The sequence below is a fragment of the Ursus maritimus genome, unplaced genomic scaffold (genome assembly GCF_017311325.1).
Source record: "Ursus maritimus isolate PB19 unplaced genomic scaffold, ASM1731132v1 scaffold_23, whole genome shotgun sequence".
Taxonomy (NCBI): domain Eukaryota; kingdom Metazoa; phylum Chordata; class Mammalia; order Carnivora; family Ursidae; genus Ursus; species Ursus maritimus.
In genome coordinates, this window is record NW_024424786.1 from 1587773 (window position 1) to 1604423 (window position 16651).

General features: G+C 54.1%; 1 protein-coding gene across 3 annotated transcripts in view; it reads left to right on the forward strand.

The window, feature by feature from the left end:
• Window positions 1-16651, forward strand: part of LOC103682359 (F-actin-monooxygenase MICAL2) — a 210374-nt gene that overhangs the window by 129877 nt on the left and 63846 nt on the right. For 2 of the 3 annotated variants that reach the window (XM_040638818.1, XM_040638819.1), the window contains 3 exons: window positions 996-1182; window positions 2325-2413; window positions 3634-7645. In XM_040638818.1, coding sequence (XP_040494752.1) covers window positions 996-1182; window positions 2325-2413; window positions 3634-4032 — 675 coding nt within the window. In that variant the 3' untranslated portion in view covers window positions 4033-7645. Of the gene's footprint in view, window positions 1-995; window positions 1183-2324; window positions 2414-3633; window positions 7646-16651 lie in introns of those variants that run through there. The other variant, XM_040638820.1, reaches the window with a different exon arrangement.

Genomic DNA, 16651 nt, shown 5'->3' on the forward strand with positions numbered 1-16651 from the left:
CGGCTCTGGTCTCCCAGGGAGAATGGCCTGGCCCACCCGCGGCCCCCTTCTCGTGGACAGGAGGTGTGAGAATGGGGTAGACCGGTGCCGAGGTTAGAGGGAGGGCTGCATTTTCTGAGTGACAAACCTCACTCAGCTCCCCTATAGGTCATTTCACAAGGCAGAGCCTGTCCCCTGCTGTCTGGGGCTCGGAAGCTCAGTGGTAAGCTCACCCCTTACCATCAGTATTTGGCGCCCAGCCCAAGTAGCCCTTTTGCACTGGCCTGAGAATCCAGTAACAGAAAGGTACTCTTCCCTCTGAATTCTCCCTTCTCCAAACAAGGCTTCCTGCTGCCGTCACCGCCATTTGACTGGACCATTCTTTTGGTTTCCTTTTGACACATCCCCTCAGGACCCCCCAGGCGCACCGCTACCTGGCCCTCATCCTCCGCCCTTGCATTTAGGAATTTGTCTGGCAGCCCCAGGGGCTAGAGGACACAGCCTCTCCCTTTCCTGCAGTTCTCTTCAGCAGTTTGGCTGCCCCTTGCCTGGGCTAAGTCACTGCAGGGGGACAAGGGTGTGGAAGGCGTTCTTTCAAGGACCTCCCTCTGGACCCGGGCAGCACTTATCCCTGGGGCAGATTCCTGGGGACCGCATCGCTGGGCATGCATGTTTGTGAGGGATGCCCACTCTGTCAGACGGAGAGACGCCACTCCCACCCCAAGCCGGAGCGGCCAGCCTCGGGAGGAGCCCCTCCTGGGCCTCCCTCGTTGCCAGCTGGCCTGCCGGGGCACAAAAGGAACAGCAGCCCGTGCGGGGCTGGGGTCTGTGCTGGGAGCGTGTCCTCCTGCCCCTCAGTTTCGGCTGCAGCGCCTGCAGTGACATGAGCGCACACAGGAGCCCGTGAGGTCCCCATGATGGAGCTCAGAATTTTCCAAGAGTCTCGGCCTCACCCTGCGAGACATGGTGGCAGCCCTGACGCACGGCACTTCCCTCCCGCCGCCCTGTGCCCCCAGGAGTCCATGCGGAAGGTGTTCCCCCTGAACCTGGGTGGCAGCGACACCTGCTACTTCTGTAGGAAGCGCGTGTACGTGATGGAGCGGCTGAGCGCCGAGGGCCACTTCTTCCACCGAGAGTGTTTCCGCTGCAGCGTCTGTGCCACCACCCTGCGCCTGGCCGCCTACGCCTTCGACGGCGACGAAGGTAACTCCCAGGGGCCGGGGACAGCGCTGCTCTCTGGTCTGGGCTCCTGTCCTCTGGAGGCTCTGGGACGCCCCAGCGCTTCCCAAGGAATGTGGCGTCCCCGGGGGAGCTGTTCCGGGAGCTGGGAGATCCTGCTGGAGAGAGAGGCCACCTCCGGCGGGCCCGGGAGGCCACGAGTGCCTGCTGTATACTGGCAGTGGTGGCACCTACTGTGTGTCCTCACCAGTATCCCCACCTTCCACGGCCCCGTGAAGGCAAGAAAGTCACACCTGGCAACTAGTAACATGCTCGGCACACACCTGCCTCGTAACAAGGGTTCAATAAATGATGATATGTTAATGTTTTTATTTACAAAGTATGTCTTACAAAAGTGATCATAATAGCAGCCTCCCCTCCGACAAGCAGCCTGCCAGAATGAACCGTTAACTAGCCACATAACCTTGGGCCTGTTACCTAACCTCTCGGTCCCTCCGTTACGTCATCTATAAAACAATAATAGTTCTTAGCTCATAAGGTTGTTGCGAGGTTGTTCATGTGAGTTAATTCATGGGAATCATTCAGAGCAGTGTCTGCTATATTGTGAGTCCTGGATGAGTTTTTCCTGTTGTACCATTGTTACCGAGGTTACTATTGTAACGGCGAATAAAGAAGGGTTTCTGGAAGGTCCCCAATCGTCCTGGGCCATGGCCGGGGACCAAGGCAGGCCGCACTTGGGTCTTTTCCTCCCCATCACTGCTGCCATCTGTTCTGAGCCTTTCCTACCTCCAGGGGCCCCAGGAAGGACTGCGAACTGGAAACAGTGCTGATATCTAGAGCTGTCCATTCTGCAGCCTGGCAGCTGGCCTTGGGAAGGGACTTGGCCTCGGTTTGGCTTCGGGACTGTCTGAGGGCTTCAGCCCCATCCCCGTCATCCCCACCTCCCCGCATTGCTACAGCCTGCCTCGAAGGCAGCAAAGGGTCCTCATCTCAGTGTGGCTTCTTTAAGACAGGGGACAGAAACCAAGTGTGAAGTCTCCTGGGCTTACCCCCAATATTGGCATTCCTTGACCTAGACAGGGGCAGACATTGGCTTGTATCTGCTGCGGCTCTAATTTTTAGGAGAAAAGCCGTGTATGCACATGTGTGTGTGTTTCTTTTTACAGGCAAGTTTTTCTGCAAGCCTCATTTCATTCACTTTAAGACCAACAGTCAGCAAAGGAAGAGACGAGCAGAGTTGAAGCAACAAAGAGAGGTATGTTTTGTCTTGAAAGTGCTGGTGAAACAGGGAAGGCCCCTGGGTAGGAGAGTTTTCAAGGGTCCCTCCAAGCGAGGCCAGAGTTTCTGGCCCTGGAGGGGCTGAAACCCACAGGTAAAGCTGACGGTCCGTATTGTACGTGGTGCGTGGAGGGTCTTTCTGCTGGAGCCTGTTCTGCTAGCCCCCCGCGTTTATCCCATTCTGGAGGCTGGCTGCCCAGTGAGCTTTCCTGTGTCCCAGGAATGGGACTGTGTGCCTAGCCATGTGGAAACTGCAGGGCCCCCCACGCGTGGGGCTCACGTGACCACAGTGTTGTATGCAGGGATGCCTCCTGTGGGGCCTACCTTTCCCTAAGTGTTTTCCCCAGGCTCTCGGATGTCAATAGAGTGACAGGCTGCTGAACGTATGGACAGCTGGTGATAGCGTCCCCTGCAGCAGCTCTCAGCAAATACCTTCTCTCCCGCTTGAGGAACCACCCTCTCCAGCGAGGACCCACACAGTGCAGCTCTTTTCAGATTATACGAGCCAGAGAGGCTTAATGTAGAAAAATGGGTAAATGAAGTGTGTAAAGAAGGAAAGTTAAATCATCACCACTCTTCTGAGAAACCCATAACTACCACTTTGTGACATGGCCTTATGTGAATGTCTTTTAACCTGGTTGGAATCCTGTCACTACACTTTCATATCCTTCTTTTTATATTGTAACAGGATATCAAGAACCATTCCCCATAACATTAAAAAGTCTTTCGGAACATCATTTTTGATGCCTGTAAGAGGTGGTTGATAATTATTCAACAAGTCCCATGTTGCTGACTGTTGATGTTGTGTCATATTTTTACCTTACAGCTATTTTCACAGCGAGCATCTTTGTATGCACATCTTTGTCCCTGTTTCAAATTATTTACTGAGGACAGATAATTGGAAATAGGATTTCTAAGTCAAAGGATGTGTGTGCATTGGTTTTTTTTTTGTTTTTGTTTTTTAAAAGGACGTGTGTTTTGAAGACCTGTGAACCCTGTGGTCACATTGGCCCCAGGAACGCCATGCCCATATTCAGCCCCCGTTCGGCGGTGTACGAGGGCTGTTATTTGGGGGTGCTGGTTGTAAAACGTAGGGTCTGCTGTGGTCCGTTTGCGTTGGCCGTTTCTGTCTGCTTCATCGGAGCAGCGCTCCGTGAGAATCAGGGACTAAACGCCTCTCTCTGCTCCCTCTCTCAGGAGGAGGGACCGTGGAAAGAGCAAGAGGCCCCTCGGCGAGACACTCCTGTGGAAAGTTCTTGTGCAGCCGCTGCCATTGGCACGCCCGAAGGCAGCCCTTCAGGTATCACCAATTCCTTCTTTAGGAAGGCGCTAAGCTGGCCCCTGGTGCTGCCGTGGGGCCTGCTTCACGTTCCCCAGAGCCTGCTTAACTGGATTCGGGGACTCCTGCGTGCGGCCGGCCTTCATTTCAGGGACAATGCTTACAACTACTGCTACACGTACGAGCTCCTGAGCCTCGGGCTGCCCCTCCTCTGGGTGTTCTCCGAGGTCCTGGCCTCCATGTACCAGGAGTCCGAGGAGTCCCTGGAGACCCTCCGCAGCTGGGTGCTCAGATGCTTCCCGGTGAAGCTCCGCTGAAGTGCCCGGCTCCCCAGAGCGCCCTCACATGTCCAGTCTAGACGGCAGTGTGCTCGCAGTTGGCCGAGGCTCAGGCCGGGAAGCCCGGCATTCTTTAGCCAGTTCGCATAAAGCCAAAGAGTTTCACACCGGCCACCTGCGCCTGACTCCGTCAGGGTGGACATCTGCTCCCGGCGCCGGGGCCAGACGACATGAAGGATGTTTTTTATAGCTTTGTACTTCTTTTATACCAAAGCGAGCCATAGATCTAGGTTTACATTTCAATTTTTAACTTTTGATTCAGCCAAGAGAAAGCATTTTTCTTTTCCTACGAGTGTCAGTTTTTCTAAACACGGTTTGAAGTTTGTAACTGGTATCACAAATCCCTTCCACGGTGCAGTCCATGGTCATGGTCGCTGCCTGCGTGAGCGTGCCACCCCCTGACCAGTGCCTTTTGACGTACGTACCCCGATGCCACTTGTCCACGGGGACAGGGTTTTTGCAACACGAAAGCATCAACAGTGTAGAAGAGAAGAGTAGATCAGAGTAGAATTAACCTTACAGGAGCACACAGCGGTAGGTAGTCGGCTGTGGTCTGCCCTCCCAGAGGCAGGGTGACTGTTTTGCACCCCTGTTTTGATGTAAAATTAGTAGCTCAGAGGTTTTTCCCCTCATAACCAGACCGCAGCCAAACGACTGTGGGGTTTTAAGCACATTGCCACAAACATACATCGTCCCTTCCCACTAACGAGCACTGCCTGGGAGGCCCTGTGGCCCCTGGCCGTGCGGAGCTCTGGCGAGCTGGCGCATTGCAGGAGAGGAACTGTGCCCCGCCCCCCCACCGGGGCTCCTGATCCGGTCCTCCGCCCAGGCTGCAGACTGAGCCAAGGCCACTCAGGGTCCGTAGTGGTCAGGCTGAGGGAATAATCTGCCCTCTCGTATCACATGCTTTGGGACTAAGGCTGTTTGTTAGCACCTCAGGGTATAGGATTTCCGGGAAGCATGATCTGCCCGATGAGCCCTGCTTACAGACATGCTGGCTGCTTAGCCACTCGGCTGCCATGCATATTTGGTCAAAGCAGCCAGAAACCATTTGTTTTCACACTGTCAAAGGAATGTGTCTGACCTCCTGTGTCTTGACTGGCAGGGGAGGCTGGGAGTGGAAGCTGTTTGTTGACTGATACAAAGAAATATGCCCTATTAAGGGCAAAAACAGGCCTCGGGCCTACCTGTGTTGTTCACTCTGGGCTCCCGGGGGAGGCCTCCACTCTCCACACCCTGCCCTGCCCAGACGTGTGCCGCTGCTCGGTCTGCTTGAACAAGGCAGAGGCCTTCCAGCATGCTCAGGATACCTACAGTCGCCAAGCCAGAGATGGCTCGTGCACTTGTGACGCTGGAGATCTCCTCTAGATTAAGGAAGGATGGAAGCTGGTGTGCGTTAGGAGCCAGGGCGCTCGAGAGCTTGGAGATGACAAGTTTCTATAGGGCAGGAAGAAGGGGAGAGGCATTTCTACAAACCCTTCCTTGAAGTCCTTGGAGAAAACGGGGGCATGGCTGTGGCCCAGTCCGTGGGAACTGGCACCTCGGTCCTCGTTGGAACCGTTCTCAGTCTGATGACTTGCGTTGGGTTTTTCCAAATTTTTGCTGGAATTTTAATATTCAGCATGGTGGGAGGAGCCCTGGATTCATGCTATGTTTGATTCTTGAGGTCGTGACGTGGACACATGCACAGCTGTGTCACTGCTCCTGTCTTCAGCTCAGGGTGGGCTGAGATGTTTGTGGAGGGCTCCATGAAGCCAGAGTTAGACTCTCTGAGGACGTCATTTACGGCCAGAAGGAGACTGGTTTGAATTACTCTGGTGAGACAGGGTGTGCCTGTCAGAAGCCAGAGATGTTTGTCTGTTCTGAGGCTTTGAACCTTCCTGGTGGGCAGAACCGAAATGCATGGTGGATCCCGGGAGGCAGACTCCTCTCGGCCTCCACAGCAGATTCAAGAGTGAGTCTGGGACACGGGAGTAAAACTGGGGCAAAGAGAGATCGGGGGCGGGGGGTCCTAGGACACGTGTCGCTCCAGGGGAGAGCGGGGGAGCGTTGGCCTAGGCCACCTACACGCATCCGCTCTTGCAGATGAGTAGGCGGTCACTACCAGAAAGGTCCATCTGTCTCAAGCAAGCAGTGATCTGTTTGGGAAAGTTTCTCTTTTATCAATGGTTGCCTCATCTTCAATTCCCGTGCCTTTTGTGTTATCTTTTTCCTTTTCCCCCCCAAACTAAATTCTCCTTTCTGTCTCTCTCTTTCCAACCTTACACTGTGGCCACCAGTTCGTTTCAGCCTTCCAGTGCTACACCCACTTCTTGGCTGACACACTTCTGCTCGGAGGTGACTGGTTTTCTTGCCAATTTTCAGAGAGTGGTACTAATGCCTAACGTGCTCTCCGTGCCGCACCCTCCCCGCCGCGGTCCTGGTTGTGCTAACTGCGAGCATCTTGCATACTAACGGACTTGTTCCATGGCATGGAGGGTTAGCGATGTGGGGTGGTGTTCCGCTCGGAAGCCATGTTTGACTCTACTTACCTCTGAGCCGGCCGCCCGGTCCACACCGGCTGCATGCCTCCCATCTCCGCGGCTCCCCGTGCAGCCCGCATGCGTGCCTTTCCCCTTGCGACACCACTTACCTCTCCGGGACGGTGCCCCCAGCTGTGAGACGGCATGCTACACAGGGCTCCGTCACCTTGGAAAAGAACTTTGGTCTAGTAGCTGCTGAGACAGTACATGCAAACAAGCGTTCCTAACTTGATTCTAGTATAAAGATGATTGATCAGAACCGTGGGTGACTCTTTTGGGAAGGGTTTAAAACAAAAACGCCCTCAGCCTTCATCACAGGCTTGACGCATGCTTTGTATTTTGAACACACAGTCACAACGTCGCTGGCAAACCCTTTCCCTACCGCAGCCTGTACTGTAGACACAAGGGCTTTTGCTGTGGCTCCTCGTGCTGTTCTTGGCTCATAAAGCCCCAGAGGATGCAGAGGCTTCCATTGGAGCAGTCATTGTCCCGGGCCGGGGATGGCTGTGACACATGACCAGCTCAGGCCAGGTCTGGAGCAGCCGGTGTCCACGCCCCCTGGCTCTGCCCCAGACACATGCGCCCTCTGACTCATTACCTGGGGCAGCAGGACGCTCCAAGTGCTTTTAGAGAAAGGAGCCGTGCCGCTGGCTCCGGGGGAGCTCTTATGCACCGGGCCTCGGGGTCTCAGGCGGAAGGGGGCGTCTGTCCTGCATGCAGCCCAGAGCCACGCTGACCCCGCGGCCTGTCTGCACTGCCCTGCATGCTGCTGCGTCGCTCACTGCCTTGGCGCGCGTTCTAGCCAGTACGAAGTCATCGCTCTTGTCTTGTCTTCTCTTGCAGAGTCTCCCTCCCTTTGTAGAATGTCAACCAGAGAGGGCCCTCCTTCCCTCTCAGCCTTCTCTTTAGCTAGCCCCCCATCCATCTCCTCGCAACGCATGTCTGTGACCTCTGGTAGTCCTTTACAGTGCCACACGGGACCCTGTATTTTGCACACAGCAAATGATGTTTCGCTTTATTTATGGTATTTGATGCTGTAAATGAAAATAAATATGGTTCTTTATAAAGCGCATTGTTTCCTCTCTTCTTTGCCATGGAAGCTGTCCAACCTCGAACACGGGGGCTGGTTTAGGGGAACAGTCTTCCCTAAACTGCTGGCGGGGCCTGCACTCGTGGTGACATGGGACGCTCTGGGGCTGCGCTGGGCACCTCTGAAAGGAAATATTACCCAGGGGTAATATTTGGAAAAGGTCCCCTGGGCCAGGCTTTGGGGTGTCTTTCTTGAAAACTCTGGGACCTTTCTGTGTAGATTCTGGACATAGCTGGGTGAGGGTCCGTGTCACACGCCGGAGCTGCGAGCGTCAGACTGTCCTCACGGCTCCTGCGCTCATTTCCCCCACCCAAACCTCGGACCTGTCGGAGTGCTTTACTTAGGAACCGTTCACTAACTTAGGTTCCTACGTAACAAAGGTTGCTCTCACAAGTCTTAACGCTGGTCCAGCTGAGTGAGGGGTGAAAGGTAAGGAGGAAGGACCAGACACTGGTTTCAGAGTGGCAGTGAACGTGGCAGGGGTGCTCATCCAGATGGAGAGCCATCTGTGATCCTGAGAGGCCTCTCCTGCCCCCAGAGGCTCAAGGCACTCAGTGTCTTAGGCTGCAAGGCTCTGTCTGCAGAGCCATTCTGAGGACAGAACCCATGGCAGGCTCTGACCCATTCCAGGCTGACCTTCCCTGACGGGAAGGCTTCAGAGTCTCATGTGGCTGGTATGGGCAGTGCCAAGGAAGTCTGGTCCTCAACTTCCCTGGGTTGGGGTGGCTGCCCTCACCAGGCTGGATGTAGCTGGGCTTCTGGCGCTGGGATGAGCCTCTCCCGAGGGGGCGTTTCTGGGGCCCTGGGCCTTTGAGCTCAGGTGCCGCCTCCTGGGACTGCTTTCTGAGCTGCCTAGGGTCGTGTACTCTTACCCAGGTGAGATATTCTTTCCCTTCCATAAAAGGAAGGGTGTGAGGGACTGAAGTCAGGAGCTAGGTTGGGCAAGTGATTCATTCCTTTGTTTATTCCTCTGTTCAAGTATTTGTTGAACACACACCATACCCTAGACATATTCCAGGTCCTAAAGACGTAGCAGTGAACCATACAAAGTCCCTGCCCCTCCCTGTGTCTCAGAACATATGTATCTTGGTGTTGTGCACTGGATTTGATTTGTTTTATTTGCACATACACTCATTTGTTTAACTAATATTTACTGAGTGTCTGTGTGCGCTGGGAATATAGCAGGGGGTAAAATAGACGAAAGTCCTCACTGCCATGGAGCTTATAATTTTGTTTTGATGTTCTGATTTGAAGTTGGTATTAATGCAACATTTCCCAAAGCATAGCAAGGGAGCACCGGTCCAAGAGGGGCTTTGCACGCGAGAACCTCCGTAGGCACGAAGTTCGAGAAGTGCTTTATAGAAATCATGCTGGTCCTCCCAAACCTTGGAGATCCACAGGCTTGCTGGCATGGTCAAAGTCTCTGAGGGGTCCTCCAGTAAAGCAGCTTAATTAACTTTTGCTGAGGTGGGCTTTCCCGTACCTATTTGAAGTGAGTTTTTGTTTGTTTGGGGTGGGTTTTGTTGTTGCTTTGCATGTCACATTCTACGTAAGTGTTTAGTAGAATATTCTTTAATCCAGAAGTAGTGGATTAAAGGCTATAAAAAGTAGCATAATGGAATTAAAGATTAAATAGAATCAACTATGGATTAGATCATAGATTAGATCATGGGGTGGTAACTTTCTAAGCTTTAAAACCTCTGACAGAAAAAAAAATACGTGGGCTTCACATTATGCCAGTCTGACAGTATACATTTTAAAAACTTAATATATAACAGTACAAATGAAAGTATTCAGTAGGCAGCCAGACGGGGGGAAATGTGAATTAGACACAGTAACAAAGAAGTTCATTGCTCTGGCCTGAAACAGTTCGTGCAGAGGAGGTGTTCCCGGGCACCTGGCGGCGTTGGGGACCCGCTCGTGTTTGTTGAGTAAAGACCAATGATAAATGTGCAAAGGCTAGGAATAGACAGTTCTCCCTCAAGCGAATTAAACAAGTAAATGCTAAAAAGAAAAAGCGAACATTTATAGCAATTACATTCGAAGGAATGTAAATTCATTATCTCCTACGTCCTGAATTAGTAAAGAAAAAGCGAAATAGATTGTAAGAGAAAAAAGAGTCTGGAGTAAAAAGTAAATGGGGACAGTCTTTTCTGGAAAGCAATATGGCAGCAATTATGAAGACCCATTAAAGGGCTCTGACCTCTCGGCGCAGTAATCCTACCCCAGGGAACTTATCCTAAAGAAATAATCCAGCCAGAGAGACCAATCTCCGTGCACCCTGAATATTAAGTAGAGTAAGTGAGTCAGGCAGGGTGGGTGGGCTGTTCTCCTTTATGTCCGTGAACTCGTTCACTTTTACAGCTTTTTCTTTAATGCCTGAAATAAGGAAAAGAAGTGACTAATGCTGACTGCTCTGGGGCCGGCCGTCCTTGATGAAGCGTTCCCCCCTTGCTGGGCACGGGGCCAAGCCCCTCGTGTGCGGCACCTCGTTAGCTCCTCACCTCCTCGTGGCCACCTTGCAGGGCACCTTGACGTTAAAGGAGTTGTCTGATGCTAGGGGGGGTGTCGAGCAGTATCCTCAGCCGTAGAGGAACGGAGAGTCACCAGGCCCTGGCCGGGAGTCGGACGCTGCTCTCGGGGGAGCCTTGGCACAGGGGAAGGCCCTGGACCTGGCCAGACACCCGGCCTTGACTCTGGCACTGTGTGGACTCAGTGGCCTTGGGCAAGTCCCTTCTAGAAACAGATGCCTCTGACTTAGGGTTTTGTGGCGGTAGAATCGGGGAACATGCCCATTAGGGCTCTCAGGGCAGCAGGAACTCTCTTGCTGAACTTTAGATGGCACCTTCCTGGTTTTGCGCAGTAGGGAAGACTTTCGTGGGCATTCTAGATCATTCTAGATCAGCTGGAGCTCAGCGTGCCCGACAGGATGTCTTTAGGTTGGCCTCTTGGCCACTGCACAGAGGTCTCAACTCACACTGGGCGGCACCATCTATTTTTTCTCCTTTTCTGATCTCAATAAGCATTCATAGACTAAATAAAGACCCTGACTTCTGACCCGGGCCCCAGACGGTGGAGCCTGTCTTGGGTTTGGGAAGGTTGCTGGCATCAGTTCATGGCTCCAAAAGGAGAGCCTGGAGGAGAAGTTGACATTGTGTGTCCTGCTGCCTCAACAGAGCCCTTTGATTGATTGGGAGAGGGGAGTCTCAATTTTACTTGCATTTTGCCTTCCAAGGGGCACGACCCTCACACAGCGTCTCTGGTAGACCTGGGTGGCCCATGGGAGCAGGCCTGAGGCTGGCCGCAGAGAGTAGTTCCAGTGGAATCCCCCTGGGTGTCAAGGCCCAGGCCATGGGCTCACACGCATCCTCTCCCACGCCTGGTGTCCTGACACAGGAATCCAGGTGGCAGGCTTGAGACAAGAGGTGGGGTGGGGAAGACTCTGCCGCCATGGCACGTGGTTGGCTTAACTTGCCTTTGACCTCCTGAGTCTAGTCCTCCTGCCAGTGTCTCTAACTGAGACTACGAGAGGGCAGGCAGCAGGGGGTTGAGGAAGCAGGGGTAACTCCACCACCACCCAGACAAAGAAGCCAACCTCTCAATCTTGGGGGGCCTAGAAGTGTCTAGAAGCTCAGGTTTCTCCTCCCACCACCACCCGCATGAGGCCCATCCAGGCCTGGTGCGTCCCCTGGCGTCCCCTGGCCATGAGGACTTCATCAGGGCCCTGCAGCAGTGCCTGCCATTCCCATCTACTCTGTGAGCCGAGGTCTGCTCAGCTCTGGGATGACCAGCTGCCCCAGCCATGGGGTGTGTGTAGGAGCAAAGGACTGGGAGCCCCAAGACTACTTCCCTTCCTGCTTCCCTGGGTTGCTGTTGGGGTTCCTACCCAAAAACTTAGAGTTCTCCACCCCCAACCTCGTTCAGAGAAACCGGAATGTAGGTCCTGGCTATGCCCAAAGTCAGAGACCCCTGCTGAGGCCATGAGGGAGGGGCCTGTAGCTGGAGAAGGCTGAGCCCCATCCCCCAGTTGGCTTTTCCTTTACCTGAGCTGGTCTCCGCAGGGCCCTTGGAGTGGAGCTGCTCACCCTGGTTCAGGGCGGCGGAGGGTGGGCCTGTGAGTACACACGTCTGCACACAAACAGGCCTACACACTCAGCCCGGGGTGCCCGGCAAGAGTACAGGAGCGCAGGACAGCCACACCTGAGGCCCAGGGCTCCCCGTCCATTTCCTCATTCCCTGAAGACCCTTGGGAACGGGCATTCCTGGCAGTTCACCTGGGGTGTCACTCTCAGAAGCCCCAGGATGGCAGCTGCAGCCATTACGTACCTGTACCTTTGTCTTTGAAAGGGCCACAAGCCGTGCAGGACCTTGGTAGTGGCATAGACAACTGTGCCATCCCCTGGCAGTGAGCGGAGGGAAGCCCTGACACAGGCCCCTTCCCAAGACCCTCTCCCATCCTACTGGGGGCTTGTCAGCGTCCCCTCGAGCGTCACTGTCCACCTTGCAAGGGGGTGGGGAGACCGCTCTATGCTTGGTATCCTGGACATTTGCCTGTTTGCTGTCAGATACCCTCCCTGCCCTCCCCCTGCTCTGCTCTGGAGTAAAGTATAATCCCTGCAAACTACATTTCCCAGGCTCCCTGGCACCTGGTTCCTGTTCAGTCTGACTGTTGGGTGCACTGGTGGGAGGGTGGAGGTTGGGATCGAGGGAGAAGCCAGGTTATCCCTCCAACTCTCTGCGTCCTGGGCAGTGGCTGGGTCTTCCCCATGGTACCCACTCTTGCCTGGCGGGCCTGGCGTCTGGACTCACTGGCTCCTCCTGCCATTGCTTCAGCCGGCGGCTTCCTGCTCTGGCTCATCTCTGGACTGTCTCCTGACCTGCACTTGGCTTTTTGGTTCATCCAACACCATCGTCGTGAGTTTCCTGTACTAACTGTCCTCTGTGGAACTTTCTGGCTTGAGTTCTGTTCTCCTGAATGGATCCTGATAGACTTAGTTTCATGGCTCTTTAACAGCAGGCAAGACAGCAGAGGGAGTTTTTCCAAGCCGAGAGCCAGAAGTAGTTCTGGCAGTTAGGAGCTGTGTGACCTTGGACAAATGAGCCTCGGTTTCCTAATCTGTAAAATGGACTTAATGATACACAGGAGAATATGTCGCTTTGTTGTCTCCCGGGGTTCTGGGGTAAAGTGGAAGGGTCTCCAGACTTGGAGAGAAAACAGAAACAATTTCAGTAGCAGAACGAGGGCAAGGGTCCTCACACTGTCACGGTAGCAGGGGTCTGGCAGGAAAAGGCCTTGGGTCTTGGCTGCTGGGGGTCGTGTGAGGACAGACACTGCCTGGCTCTGCCTCTGGAGTGCCCTCTTTCACCAAGGAGCATGGGAGGGACTGAGATGCTCAGCTCTGAGGGAGCTGCTGGATCATTCTCCCTCCCCACCCTGTGCACGTCCTCCCCTGGCGGCCCCGGCCCTGTGTAGACCTGGCCTCTCCCTGTGGGAATAGAGAACTTCAGGCAAAATCTCCGACAGATTGCAGACAGTCCAGGGGGAGGCAGGGCAGGTGTGCACACCCGGCCCCTCCCCTGGGATTGGCCACTGACACAGCCGCTATGTGTCCCCATGGCGGCCAATCCAGCTGACTCACTGTGGGGCCAGGCTGAGTTTTTCTCCTGGCGCCATGTTCTTGCACTCACGCAGTGAATACGACAACACTGTCCTTTCAGGCTCTCAGGATGTGAGAGACGATGAACATGGATAAAGGCCTCGATGATGAGTTGGTGTTGCTTTCGTTGTTGCCTTGGGACTACTTCCATCGCTCGTACTGGGGCTACTGGTCTGTGCATGCAGACAGGAGTCCCCGGGGAATGAGAGGGGGGTCTGGAAGTAGAAGCTTGAGAGGAGGGATTTCCTCCTGGGGAATAGCACTGAACCCCAGAGACCCAGCTGTAGCCTTTGGCCCAAGCCTTGGAGGGAGAAGGAAGGGGAAGAGGATGTCTGTCTTTGGGGCTTTTTCTCTGGGCGAGGTGTTGGTCAGAGAAAGCCCCAGCTTCTTTTTTTCCAAGTCTCTACCTCCTCCCACCCCCAACCCCTCCACTGATATCTGGGCTCCACAGTGAGAGACCCCGCTGTCCCGAGGGCTCATCGGTCAGCCCCGTCCACTGCTCCCACCCCGCCACCAGCCTGAGCCCTTATCCCGTTGCACCCCTCGACCCTGCTGGCCAGGCCAAAACTCTCTAGGAGGAGGGAGGATACGAGCAGACCCCCGGGTGTCCCTCGAAGCTTTGGGCTGGTCCCCGAGGTGGTGCCACCCCAGCCCGGCGCAGCTCACCTTTGCTGCCCGCAGCCGCCCTGTCCCACCGGCTGCTCTTGCCAGCCTCGCCCCTCTACCGGCCGCGCACGCTCAGCCTCTAGTTGTCCTCCAGGTTGTCGTGGCCCTTTCCCTGGTCTCCCTGTCCCCTCCCCGGGGGTCCTCCGGTCCACCTTCTACTCAGCAACCACTCTGATGATGCCAGTCCTCAGCCTCCAGACTTTCAGGGGTTGCTCTTGGAGGGAAGAGTGCCACTCTTCACCTTGCCCTTCAGGGCCCTTCCTGGTTCCATGTCAATGGAATGATGTTCCACTGGCTTCTTTTATATACTCTCCTGCCCCCCAGCCACACAGACATGGTTTCTGCTCCCATGCAGATGGCAGGGCTCTCCCTCACTGCTTTGGCTCCCAGAGGTCCCCCCCGTGGAGCACCATCTCTCCCTCTCCTGTCCAGATCCTACTCATCCTTTACCCACTAAAATGGTGCCTGCCACCTAAAGTGTTCATTGTACAGAAGTCAGATCTCCCTGCCCTTCTGCTTTGTCTCACCTTACTCTTAGAGGGTCTGCCTGAGAAGGCAGCTATCTGTGAATATGCCTCATGTCTGCCCTGGGACGGGAAGAGACCCTTGAAGGTGGAGCATGGCTGATTCATCTCCAAATTCCCACCACAGGCCTGGATCAGAGGCCAAGCAGCATCTGTTGACTATACAGGTCTCCGTGCTCCCCGCTCAGGCACACACACCTGTACTCAGGTGTAAGCCAGGTGTAAAATCAGGTCTCTGCTACGGTAATTCTGTGTGATAAGCCTCCCGAATTTCTGGGGCTCGTAGCATCTATTTTTTCTGGCTCATGGGTCTGTGGGGTTGGCTGAGTAGCTCTGCTGTGGGCTGCAGGTCTAAGGGTGGCCTGGGCTCCCACGGGGTTGGGTAAGGCTTCGGATATGCTCCATGTGCCCACAGTCAGGGACCTAGGCTGCAGGAACAGCAGCCATCTGGGACAAGCTCTTCTCATGGCAAACTAGCAAGAGTGTGGGTGGACTAGCCAAACAGCAAGGCCATTTGAAGCCACTGCTCACGTCACAGCCACTCATTTCCACTGGGCAAAGCAAGTGTCACAGCCAGGTCCCATGGCAGTTGGGCAAGGAAGCACCCCTACCTCGCCTAGTAGGAGGACTGCAAGGTCACAGAAAAACACAGCTCTGTTATGCAGAGGCTGTGAAAGACAGGAGCATAATTCACGCAGACTCCCAGAATGAAGGCCATGCACATTGGCATCCATGGGTCTGTTCTGCTCACAGCCATATAGACGGATCCCTGTCCACTGATGTCTCAATCTCTCTGTGCGCCTGTTTTTTCATCAGCAAAATGGGGATAATAATACTTGTCTAGAAGGTTCTATGAAGTTTAATAGACTTACTATGCGCTAAACACTTAAAGCAGTTCTCCGTAAAAGTGTTCAATAAAAGTAAGCTGCTGCTGTTATTGTTATATTATTACAGCTAGTAGTACATAGCATCCAGTTACACCTGTTCCCCCGGTGCCTCCCACGCACAGCTGCACCAGTGCAGAAGTGTGCAAACGCGCACACACAAGCAAGCGTGCACGTATGCCGGGAGTGGCAAACTGGCCACCCACTGGCCGCATCTGCCTGGAGATGTGTTTTGTTTGACCTACACGATATTTTTTAAAACATGAGGCATTTCACGTAAAAATAAAAATGTCTTGAGTCATCTTCATAGGTAGTAAATATAATTAGGGAGTAGCTAGCCTCCTGCAGGTGGGGGTGTGAAGAGCCCAGCGTTTAGGGGTTGGCTCGGAGACAGGATGCCTGAGATGGAGCAGCCAGGGAGGCAGCGAAAGAACCGGGTCCCCGGAGCAGGGAGGGGTGAGGGCAGCAGCAGCTGCAGGAGGACCCCAGAGCTTGTGAATTGGACTCAGCAATACGCAGGCCACCGGGGGCTTTGGGGGGCGGTTTGGGAGTCATGGAGACACAGGCTTGTAGGAGATTGAAGAGTTGAGTGGCGGAAGGTGCACAAGGAACGGAAGCGAGTGTAGCAAACTCTTCCAGGATGATTGGCTGGGAAGGAGGGAGAAGAGGAAGAAGGGTTGGCTAGGGGCCAGGCATGGGAACTGGGTTAAAAATAGTTTTCTGAAAATGGGAGAGGCTTCAGCAAATTGCAAATACTGATGGAGAAGGTCATAGAAAACATAGAAGCCTGTGGCATGGGGAAGAGGAGGTAATGACCTTGGAGGAGGGTTGGTGAGGAGGGAGCCAAGTGCACGTGAGGGGTCAGCCTTTGAAAGGAGAGGGGACACCTGGCCCGCTGTGACCAGAGAAGGGGTCACCCAGCTAGTTTGTAGCCAAAATGGAGCTGGGTCTCAGGCGGCCTGTTTTGCTTACTTGTTCATTGATTCATTCAACAGGTGTTCATCGAGCATCTACTCCCTACCAGGTACCATCCCAGCAAGAAGGGAAACAGACACAAATCACTGCTTATGTTCTAGTCATGGGAGGGAGATAATAAAAGAGGAAAATTGTGGAGTTTGTTAGAAGGTGATATGTGTTATGAATAAAAATAAAGAGGAACAGAGAGGGCCAAGGGCACGGGTTGCAGTTAAAATAGGATGACAGGGTAGTCCTCATGGAGAATGTGCCATTTGGCCAAATACTTGAGGTAGTGAGT